General features: G+C 36.5%; 1 protein-coding gene across 1 annotated transcript in view; it reads right to left on the reverse strand.

The window, feature by feature from the left end:
• Nucleotides 1–553: 553 nt before the first annotated feature.
• The window catches only part of ACER3 (alkaline ceramidase 3), a 266,579-nt gene continuing 254,633 nt past the window's right edge, over nucleotides 554–12,499 (reverse strand). The window contains exons 8-11 of the mRNA XM_007940912.2: nucleotides 12,090–12,191; nucleotides 9,881–9,985; nucleotides 1,373–1,418; nucleotides 554–607 (exon numbers count right to left, since the gene is read on the reverse strand). Coding sequence (XP_007939103.1) covers nucleotides 554–607; nucleotides 1,373–1,418; nucleotides 9,881–9,985; nucleotides 12,090–12,191 — 307 coding nt within the window. The remainder of the gene's footprint in view (nucleotides 608–1,372; nucleotides 1,419–9,880; nucleotides 9,986–12,089; nucleotides 12,192–12,499) is intronic.

A 12,499-nucleotide genomic window follows, 5' to 3' on the forward strand; every position in this document is an offset into this window, starting at 1 on the left:
ACAGCCATTCCCTTTCACCTTGGAAAACCACCCATGAGGTTAATAAGAGAAGAATATAAACCAAGGCTGATCAAGCTATGTGCTAGCTCATAGGTGACCATCTGGAGAAGGGGTTTTGCCAGTCCTTAGCTGACTGCTTTCATTATTTAAACAAATACGCATTTCAAATCTTAGAGGAAAAGTATAATTCACATGCAACCCTTGTCCAAAAAAAAAAAGGTTAATTTCCTATGACCAGGACAATTAATTAACCTGTTAAGAAAAGCCATTTTTAAAAGAATTTGCATATATACATAAATATCGTATCTGTTTCTTTTTAAACATCTAGGGTAAGAAGGAGGAGGGGGGATGAGATAAAGATAGGAGCTAAACACCCAACAGGTCCCATTTCTCATCCTCTGCATGGCTGGCAGCATTGTTAGAAAGTCATTCCTTTGCTGCAGTGGTCATGATATATTTGAACATGTAGATTTTTAAGAATTTCTTTATTCATTCTGCCAGGACAATCGTAGATTTTTTTTGTTTTGTTTTGTTTTCTTGGCAGAATAATTCATCAGTGCTTCCTGAGAGGCTCAAGTAGGATGACTGGCCAGATTCCGAAGAGAAACTGTTTGGAAACAAGTTAGGACAAAAATGAGAGAAAATAAAAACTGCTCCACACTATCCTTCAAAAACAGTGAGAAAGTAACCACAAGGCTGTGACTGTAGTGCTTGGTAGGTCTGCTAGTATTTGGTACTAGTTGTCTGAGCACAGCAAGTAGGTCAAAACAAAACAACCCATACTCTAGCAGCTCTGGTGGTGTAGTACCTAAGGCATGTGACTGCTAAACAAAAGGCTGGCGGTTCAAACCCACCAGCCACTCCTTGGAAGTAAGACTGGGCAATCTACTTTCGTAGAGTAGAGATACCACCTCAGAAACCCAAGAAGGGGTCACTATGAGTCGGATTTGACTCGATGGCAGTGAGTTTGTTTTTTTTTGTTTATTAAGTATCTACCTTGTCAAGTATGGAGCTGGGCACTGAAATATCTCTAATCTTTAAAACAACTCTACAATATAGCTATTAACAACTCTGTTTTATTATTAACTGAATATATGTATTTTTTAATTGTGGTAAAATATATATAACAAAATATTTGCCATTTCAACCATTTTCATGTTCATTCATGTGACTTTAATTGTGTTCACCATGTAACAGTTCCATTTTATTGTTGAAGAAACTAAGGCAAGAGATCGGCCCAAGGTCCTGTAGCAAATAAACGGAAGACTTGAATGCCTTCTGGCTCCAAAGCCTGTGCTTCCCCCCTCCCTTCCTTCTATCCCATCCTCCCAGTATTCCTTCAGGCCCCCAGGCACCTAGAAAGTAGACTTACCTTCACTTTTGGCCTGTATCTTAGGTAAAGAGTTCTTGTATATAAACTGAAAAAAAAAGGGGGAGGAGGAAAAGATCTTCAGACTAATTTTTAATCCATGTAAACTAGCCTACTGACAAATTTAAGCACAGTGCCTCAGTATCTATATAAAAAAAAAAAAAAGAAAGAAAGAAAGAAACAATACATCCTTTAGCATTCAGCAATGAATGACTTTTTTTTTTTGAGCACCTACACTGTGCAGAAACTTGTCAAGATGTTACTGAAGATGCACAAATAATCAATTCATAGACTGTGACTTCAAAATTTTTGTAGTTTAGTGGGTAGTTTTCCTCTACATAAGACCTTGGTGGTACATTGGTTAAAGCATTTGGCTGCTAACTAAAAAGGTTAGCAGTTTAAACTCACAGTCTGCTTCCATAAAGATTTACAGCCTTGGAGACCCTATGGGACAGTTCTACTCTATCCTATAGGGTTGCAAGGAGTTGGAACTGATGCAGTGACAGTGGGTTTAGATTTAGGTTTCCACATGTCTGATATGATCCATATCACAATCAGCAGTTCCATCTTTGGAGATATATGATAGTAAGGATGAAAGTAGAGTATTTTCATAATATTTTGGTACAGTATAGGTATGAAATAACCAGGAAGGGAACTGAAAGTCTCCTTCATAGTGTCCTTTAAAATGAGTCACCCCTGAATATGAGATCGGATTCTAAAATCAGTGCATACAGTAAAATTAGAGTTAAATTTATCCTTGAAAAATTGATCAAACTGTCCAAAAACTGTACATAGTTTTATGTATAATATACTATTTAAATGTATTTGAATAGTCATGTACAATATATCATGAATACATATAAAAATATAGTTTTACAGTATTTTAAACAAGAGCAATTAGTGAAAGAACATTCATAGCTGCACCATGTAAGTTAATGTGGCCCCTATACTGTACCCAAAGCTGTAACTGTAAAGAGTAGCAGAAAATATTACTTTACTTATAGAATACTCTGTTATCTTAAAATACAACCTCACTCTGACAGTTTTTTAATTTTAGATATTAGTCTCTAAATTAAAGTTACCTTTTTTTTTTCCCTCTCTTCTGGAAAGAGCCTTGGACCAGGGCTGAGAAGCCCTGGATTTAAATCCTGGCTATCGCCCCACCACTCCTGACTAACTCAAACTCACTGCCGTTGAGTCGGCTCCAACTCATAATGACCCCTCCTTGAGTTTCCAAGGTGGTATCATTATGGAGGGAGCTCTGGTTGGCATAGTGCCTAAGGCACTTGACTACTTACCAGTAGGTTGGCGGTTCAAACCCACCAGCCACTCCTCGGAAGGAAGATTGGGCAATCTACTTCTGTAGTTATACTGCCTCAGAAACCCAAAGAGGGGTCGCTATGAGTCGGGTCTGACTCCATGGCATATAACTACAACAATACTACACAAGTAGATTGACCAATCTTCCTTCTGAGGAGTAGCTGGAGAGTTTGAACTGCTAGACTTGTGGTTAGCAATCAAATGCCTTAGGCACTACGCCACCAGAGCTCCTAGCTATTAAGTACTTAAACTGTGGGGGCGGCAGCCTTCATAGACATTTTATTCCTGAACAATCCTAGTAGTGAGGTATTGTTATTCCCATTTTGTATATGGGATATGGTCTCAGAAAGGTCAAATATTTCATTCATCTAGTAAATGTTAGAGGCAGGATTTGAATTCAAGTTCTGTCTGACTTTTAGCAAACACATTATACTCTACTGCTTGGAAATGTAACTAGTAGTGAACTTTAACAGGTCACTTGTGTCTGGCCTCAATTTCCTTTACCATCAAATTAAAAAGTTGTGTAAGGTGATTTCTATGGTCTCCCAAGTTCTGTTTTGCAGACAGAAAACTCTGGGCCTAAATCCAGGTTCTAACACTAACTGGCCATGAGATCACGTGCAAGATACTTAATTTTTCTGAGTCTGCCTCTCCTCAAGTGTAAAATAATATATGCCTCACAGAACTCCATGAGGATGAAAGGAGGTAATGTATATAAAGTGTCTACCCAGATGAAGCACTCAGCTACTAACTGAAAGGTTTGCAGTTCAAATCCACTCAGAGGCACCTTAAGAAGAAAGGTCTGGGGATCTACTTGTGAAAAATCAGCCATTGGAAACCCTGTGGAGCACAGTTCACCTCTGACACACGTGGGGTTGCCATGAGCTGGTTAGCCCAGGTAAGAATATTAGCTTAAAAAGCTAATTTTTTATATTATGAAAATTTGCAAACATAAACACAAGTATCCATCACATAAACTTGTTAAAAATAGTTTATCTTTCTAATATTTACAGCATCTGAAGTGATGTTTGCTTTGACATTCCTGAGACTGGCTATTTATGGTCTTCTTCTTTTCTTCCTGTTTAGTCTCATCAGATCAGCTCCAAACCCACCTTTCTACATTCTGTGATGCAGGAATTGAGACCCTACAAACCACATTTTTGCATTGGCAGCTAGCTCCCTGATAGAGAGCATTAGAGGGACACTGAAAAGCTGGATGAGAAAGAAGGGACTTGCTCCTTGTTTTATTTTCCTGAGGGGCTGTGGCTGTGACCATCTCAACAATGCTTTGTCACTGCGGAAGCAGCAATTTGTTCCTGTAGCAGCAGTGCCCTTCTTAAGAGCCCTGGAGCCTTGCCCGAGCTCAGAGACACCAGCACCAGCTAAGCAGCACTTCTTCCTCAGACCTGAGTTTCAGCTTTGCAAGGCCTCAAATATGAGATAGGATCTACGTCCTCCTGTCTGAATCTGTAACTTTGACCAATAGAGTATAGGGGAAGTGACCCCATATGAATTCTGAGACGAGGTCATAAAAAACTCTTCTGCTTCTGCCTGGTTCTCTTAAGATGCTCCTTTTGGGGGAGCCTGGCTATGGTAGGAAGGATGATTACACTGAGGCTGAAGAGATCATGTGTAGGTAGGTGTTCCATTGACAGCCCTAGCTGAGCTCCAAAATGACAGCATCAACTGCCACCCCATGTGAGTGAGCCATCTTGGACATCCATTCCAGTTGGAGTCTTCAGATGACTGTAGTCCCAACTGACATCTGACTGCAACCTCCAATGAGAGAATCCAAGTGAGAATTGCCAAACTGAGCCCTTCCAAATTGATGACCCGCAAAATTGTGAAGAAAATAAAATGTTTGCTTTAAGCTGCTAAGTTTTGGTTTGTTGTGCAATGACACCAAAACCAAAACCAAACCTACTGCCATTGAGTCAATTCTGACTCATAACAACTGTACAGAACAGAGCAGAACTGCCCCAAAGGGTTTCCAATGTCACAAATCTTTAGCAAAGAAGACTGCCTCGTCTTTCTCCTGTGAAGCAGCTGGTGAGTTCAAGCCACTGACCTTTTAGTTGGCAGCCCAATGCTTTAACCACAACACTATGAGAGCTCCTATCAGTCATTCCACGGACATCTCAAATTCAATATGCTCCTGCAGCAGTCACTGCAATATTCTTTTTTTCTCTATTTTTCTTCTGGAACTCCAATTAAACTATGTTAGACTCACTTTATTTTCCACTTCTCTTAAGCTTATATTTTTTTGTATTTTTGTCTCTTTTGCAGCTAAGTAATTTTTACAGCCTGTTCTTCCAGTTCATTAACATTTTCTTCAATTGCATATAATCTGTTATTAGTCCTGTACATTGAGTTTTACATTTTGGCTACTATAGTATCATTTCTGGGGGTTCTACTTTGTTCTTTTGCAAATCTGAGGGGAAAAAACCCTTCTCCATCATTGCCAGATGTTCTTGGAAGCTAGCACATTACCTACCACACAACTGATAACCATTTCCTGACTTCCCTAGTCCTTGGATATTGAATGCTGCCACTTTTATGTAGAACCTCTTTACTCTCACTGTCCTGGCTCCTTTGAGTTTTTGGGAGGGGAGGGGCAGGGAAAGGAAAAGGAAGAAGAAAGTACAAAGTCACAAGGGAGAAGGGGAAAGTAGGAAGCCCTGTCCTTTTAAAATAGATGATACAGTGGGAAGCCTAGCCTTTCACCCCTTCTTGAGTATCTATGATAGGAATTTATTATTTTATTGTACTACAATGCAGTAAAGTCACTGGAACCTCTTGGTTCCAAGTGTTAAAGTGTTAACTTTTGAATTCTTCATGTTTCCTTTCTTGTTGTGAATTTTCCCGACCACTCCTCCCATGTTCCTTCCCTTTTAAACTGAATATTTCCAGTGTGCTATGGTCTGAGAATCCAAATAATCAATGTAGGAAGAAATTGCAAAAACAAAAATAAATACACTAGAACCAAGATTTAAAGAGCTTTGCCATGACTAATAAACTTGAGCTCTTTATAGCATAAATTCTGCTCAGAAGCTCTTTTTATATTAATTCTCAGGTAGTTACATTTTAGCTAATTCAGGTTATCTGGATAAACTAATTGCTAGGTAGGTGAGATGCAAATGTTACTTTGGGGAGATGTCCTGGTTCAAAGAAAAACTTTCTGCCCCTTTCTTAGGAGGTGTTCTAAAAATTTCACTTGAGTGAATTTTCATACTGGTTCAAATGAAAACTATCTGGCCCTTTCTAAAAATATTTTCTCTCTCTCAATTCTTAAGAAAACAGAAAAAAATTGGCATTAAACATGATTGACACACTGCAAAAGAGATCAGTATGTACACATTCATTAAATTATTTAACAATATACACTGAGCACTTACTATGTGCCAGGCATAGTTCTAAGTATTTGGGAGGGTAGCAGTGAATAAGATAAAGTCCTTGCTCTTAAGGAATTTACATTCTAGTCAAAGGAAGTAAATAAGTAAATAAATATATAAAATCCAAATCAAACCCAAGCCACTGCCATTGCATTAATTCCGACCCACAGTGACCCTTTTGGAAAGGGTATAATTGCCCTGTAGAGTTTCCAAGGCTACAAATCCTTACAGAAGCAGACTGCCACATCATTTTCCTGTGGAGTGACTGGTGAGTTTGAACTGCCAACCTTTGGTTCACAGCTTTAACCACTGCGGCAGCAAACCCATCCACTGTTCACTGAGTTGATTCTGACTCAAAGCCACTCTGTAGAATAAGAGCAGAACTGCCCTACAGGGGCATCTTTCTCCCATGGAGAAAATAAAAATAATTAAAATAAATACATAATTGGTTATAAATTAAGCATTGATGGTGTAGTGGTTAAGTGCTTTGCAGCTAACCAAAAGGTCAGCAGTATGAACTCACGTGCCGCTCTATAGAGAAAGATATGGTAATCTGCTTCTGTAAAACTTACAGCCTCTGGAAACCCTAGAGGCAGTTCTAATCTGTTTTACAGGGCTGCTATGAGTCAGAATTGATTTGGTGGCAATGGTGGGTTATAAGTTATCTGAAGAAAAATAAATCATGAATAAATAAGTCATGAGAAGAGAGTGTGGTATAGGGGTATTATTCCAATGGGGTCATCAGAGAGAGCTTTGATTTCATCTTTGCTGTAAATGTGTGCCTCAAATAGACTTTTTATTAGGGGAGCAAGGAAAGAGAAGTGGCAACTGATTATTTCAGAGAAGGACAAAGATTAAGCTGGAACTTCAGGTACTCATACTTTCCAAGTCCCTTATGTGGGTGATTTGGCTGTTCTCCCTTCCTTTTTCAACTGTTCTCTAAAAACAGGTATCTTGATCAACAAGAAATTGGAAATGTTTACACCTTACAGGCACTAAACAAAGGAGATGAATGATCTACTTAGAGTGTACATCATATGTCAGAAGTCAATTAGTACAATGATCTCACTTTATGGATGAGAAAAACAACCTTCAGAAAGGAGAAGGAACTGACTTAAGGTCACACAGTAGCAGAGGCAAAGTTGGTACAAAGTACCTGATTCTGTCCTTAACTCTGTAAATTTGTTGTTGTCAGTTGCTGTCGAGTTAGCTATGACTCACAGTGACTCTACGTCTAGTGGAATGAAAAGCTGCCCAGTCCTGCACCATCTTCAAGACCGTTGGGTATGTTCGAGTCCACTGTTGTACTATTGTGTCAATCCAACTCATTGAGAGTTGTCCTCATTTTTGTTGGCCCTCTACTTTAACAAACATTATGTCCTCTTCTAGCAATTGATCTTTCCTGATGTGTCCAAAGTGAGTTGAAGTCTTATCATCCTTGCTTCTAAGGAACATTTAGTATTTCTTCTAAGACTGATTTGTTCATTCATCTGGCAGTTCACAGTATATTCAATATTCTTTGCCAACATCACAATCTGAACACATCAACTCTTCGTCTGTCTTTGTTTTCACCATCCAGTTTTTGTATGCATGAGGTGACAGAAAAGATGGCTTGGGTCAGGCTCCTCTTAGTCATTAAAGTGTGATCTTTGCTTTTTTAGAATTTGAAAGATATCTTTTGCAGCAGATTTGCTCAATGTAACACAGTCTGATTTCCTGACTGCTGCTTCCATGGATTGTTGATCCAAGTGGCATGAAATTGTTGATAATTTCAATTCTTCTCCATTTATTATGATATTAGTCCAGTTGTGAGGGTTTTAACTTTTTTCATGTTCAGATGTAATCCATACAGAGGCTGTGGTCTTTCACTTCATCAGTAAGTATTTCAAGTTACCCTTGTTTTTGGCAAGCAAAGTTGTGTCATTTGCATACTGCAGGTTGCTAATGAATCTTCCTCCAGTCCTCATGTCTTGTTCTTCATATAGCACAGCTTCTCAGATTATATGTCAGCAAACAGTTTGAGTAAGTAAGGTAAATAGATACAATACTGCCACACACCTTTTTCAGTTTTGAACTATGCAATATTCCCTTGTTCTGTTTGAACAACTGCCTCTTTATCTGTGTTCAGGTTCTGTAAGAGCACAATTAAGTGTTCTGGAATTCCCATTCTTCAAAATGTTATCCATGATTTGTTATGATTCACACAGTTAAATGCCTTTATATAGTCAATAAAACACAGGTGAACATCTTTCTGGTATTCTCTTCCTTCAAGCAAGATCCATTTGACAAAAGTGATGATATTCCTCATTCCATGTCCTTTTCTGAATCCAGCTTGAACGCTTGATGGTTCCCTGTATATGTATGGCTAGAGTTGTTTTTGAATTATCTTTAGGAAAATTTTTATTAGCATGTGATGATATTAATGATACTGTTCAATAATTTCTGTATTCCATTTGATTACATTTTTTGAAATGGGCATGAATGTAAATCTCTTACAGTTAGCTGGCAGATAGGTAACTGTCTTCCAAATTTTTTGACTTAGATGAGTAAGCTACTTTCAACACTGTATCCATTTATTGAAGCATCTCTACTCGTATTCCATCAACTCCTGGAGGCTTGTTTTTTGCCAATGCCTTCAGTGTAGCTTGTTTCTTCCTTTAGTACCAGTGATTCTTGATGATATCTACCTCTTGAAAAGGCTGAATGTAGACTAATTCTTTTTTACCAAAAAGAATATATAGACAGTGACTCTGTCTATACATTCCTACCATCTTTTTTAGCTATTATTATTTTTCTAAAGTATTATTTCATCGTGTTTTGGTTTACACACCACGCTAGGTTCCCAATGAACAATTTCTATACAAGTTGTTCAGTGACATTGATTACATTCTTCATAGTATGTGAATCTAGTTTCCATGAATCCAGTTTCCCTTACATTCTCATCTTTGTTTTAAAGTAATTGTTGACTGGTTTCTTACAGGTGATTTTTCAAAGGAGCATAGTACTTTAAAAGAATGGGTGGTCCTCATTATCTTTTGAGCCAATTTGTTACTTAGAAACAAGATGACTTCAGCAGTTACTTTCAAAGTTACTTTCAAAGTCTAAAGAATATCTCAGGGCAATAGTCTTGGGGAGTCCTCTAGTCTCTAGTCCAGTAGGTCTAGTTTTTTTTTTTAAAGGAATTTGAAGTTCTGTTCCACATTCTTCTCTCATTCTACCAGGGTCCATCCATCTATTGTGGCCCTGATTAGAATGGTTGGTAGTGGTAGCTGGGCACTATCTAGTTCTGCTCTCAGCGTAAATGAGGCCATGGTTCATGAAGACTATTTGTCTGAAGACTAGCTTATTTTTAAGTCTTTGATTTCCTTCTTTCTCTTTTGCTCCAGAGGAGTAGTGACCAATATTTGTCCTTCCATCTTCTTTTGAAGCTTTCTTGCATCATTCAATTTTTTTTTTTTTTTTAAATTATGATTTGGGTAAAAATTTACAAACCAAATCTGATTTACATTCAACAGTTCATGTGCAATCATTCAATTTTTCTCAAAGAATCCTTCAGTATTACAATTTGAGGCTTGAATTTCTGCTCAATTCTCAACTTGAGAAATGCCAATCATGGCCTTCCTTTTTGGTTTTCTAATCCAAGTCTGTGCACATTTTGTCATAATATTTTATCTTGTCTTCTCAAGCTATCCATAAATCTTCTGTCCAACTCTTTTACTTCACCATTTCTTCTACCATCTTATTTGAAGAGCAAAGCAAAACTTGCCAATAATAAGCTATAAAAGTTTATACTTCCTACCTGAAAAGGATGTGAAGGTAAGAGCCAAGACCAGTTAAAATATGCCACCATGCATGAAACTGTGTGGTAACACCTATGATAGGTGGTACCTTCTTCCGAAAGTTCCTGTGTAGAGAGGAAAACAACAAAATGCCATGTTAAATTATATATATATATATATATATATATATATATATATATATATATGCATGTATATATATAAAACAACTAATGCTAACAGTATTGGTGCATTTTGGAAAGCCTGCCATTCTCAAATATGGCTATTATTTAATTTTTCTTAAGTCTACTTAAGAAAACTACAGTCTGCTCTATTATTTTCAAAGTGTATTCTGCTAGTATTCTTAGCAGATGTCCCGTGAAGAAAGAAATCCGTGATCAAATAAATGTGAGAAAAGAACAGTTTATTGCCCTCTTAGAGATTTATACTGTATATTAAAGGCTTTGAAAAATCATACCATAAATAAAATAGTTTACCTTAATGTTTTCTAGGTAACGTACTAATCTATGAACTCTTTTTTCTAGATTCCTACATGACCTACATACAACCATTACCTTAATACAGTAACATATAGTCCTTCTGTGCCTATTATTTCACTCCATAGTCAGTTATTGTTTGAGGAGGCTGTTACTAGCACTGTTGTACAGATCAAAAATTTAAATCCAGAGAGATTAATTGAGTAGCCCAAGTCACTTGCTAATGGCACAGCTGAGTCTCAAACTTTAGATCTTTAGGTTAATTACATAGCGTATTAATATTCTTAATTTTTAGAGGGAAAAACCAATGGGAAACACCAATTATTTTTCTAGATATCCCCAAGATTTTTTCAGGACAATTTCCATCTCCAAGAGTCTACTTCGTTTCTTAGGCCAGAATGATTAGTGGTTCTCACTCTGGAGATGATGATGACCAGTGAAAAAGCTCCCTTATATCTTAGTTTTCTAAGTCAACTGTATTAATTTTTTGTCTACATTTATTTTATTTTTTATTATGGGAAATTTTAAATGTGCAAAAATAGACAAAATAATAATGCACCCATTACTTAGCTTCAGTAATTTTCAACTTATGGACAATTTTGTGTCATCTACACCCTCATCCACATTGCCCCTTCCATATTATTTTGAAGCAAATTCCAGATATTTCAATGTATTGGTAAATATTTCAATATTAAAATTTACATCTAAATAAGACTATTTCTGTTTTTCAAAGATGTCAATAACACACTTAGATACTATATTTTTAATGGGGCTATGGTTTACTTTTAAAAACAAGACTACTAAAATGTGAGATGTACTTATTTACCAGAATTATATAACCTGTTAACTAGTCATAACCATTTTTGAAATATTCATTTTAAACATTTTACTATAAAAACTGCAAACATATATAAAAGTAGAGAAAAGGGTGTAGTAAAATTCAATGTATTGATCAATCATCTTTAAAAGTTATCATTTCATGACCAATCTTATTTTTTGGCCACTCCTCCAAACTGGATTATTTTGAAGCAAATCCCAGATAATGTATCATTTTATGTCTGAATATTTTAGCATGTGTCTCAGATTTCCTATAGTCTTGAATTTTGCTGATTGCTTCTCTTATGGTGTTGTTCAATTGATTCCTCTGTCCTCAGTGTTTATACAAATCTGGTAGGTCACAGGATTTTGAGCTGGAAGAACTCTTTAGTGTAACCTTATTTAACACACTCATTTAACTGAGGCCTAGAAAGATTAAAGTGCCTTAGTGGTAGACTAGGGTCCAGAGACCTACATTTAAGATTTAAACTTCTGTCAATACATAATTGCTAATAAGATGGTAAAAGGAATGCTTACCTTTCTTAGCAAATAACATTAAGCATATTAAAGTGCAACTTGATATACCTGTATTTAATTTGCTTATTACAAATGATTTTTATTAATTCAATAAAGCAGATTAGTTAGGTTTCAAAGACCTAGTCAGTATTTGATTAACTTTATAATTCTATGATAAACTGGAAGAAAATAAAAATCCTACAAATGTTATTAAATATTCTCAGGTCAAATTTTTAGGTAACTTAAATAGGTATTCCCTGAATTTAACTTTGCTAGACATATGTCTTACATTTCACCAAGGTAAAAATTAATTTCAAGGCACTGATAATTCTATATGTCTATGAAACTTTCTGCACAATAGAATGTTTTTAAAATATTTCTCAAGGAATGAAACATATCTCACCTCAGTGAATCACAAAAGATGTTATCTATGTTCCAAAATAAAAATCCTAATAAAAATATACCCAATGATGTATAACCCAGTCCTCTAAGCCATGGATAAACCCTGTAAGGGAAGAAAGAAAAGCAAAATGAAATTATATCAAGCCATGTCATGATCAGAGCTTACGTCACTGCTCTCATGAGAAGGAAAGGTTTGCATTAGTATTAAAAGCAAACCTATCCATTCAATTCTCTAACATTTGTCTATTATATTTAGCTATTAAAAAGCACTGAGAGAGAATGGGCCACTAAGACTTTGCTAAATATATCAGGAAGGCAATCTGAAAAGTGTCCCAAAACTTTTTAAATTACATAGAAGAGGAAGGGGATGATGGTATAGAATAAACATTGAGTCACCTGCTCTGCATCAGG

Source organism: Orycteropus afer, unplaced genomic scaffold (genome assembly GCF_000298275.1).
Source record: "Orycteropus afer afer isolate SDZICR_OR568_19922 unplaced genomic scaffold, OryAfe1.0 scaffold00074, whole genome shotgun sequence".
NCBI lineage: Eukaryota > Metazoa > Chordata > Mammalia > Tubulidentata > Orycteropodidae > Orycteropus > Orycteropus afer.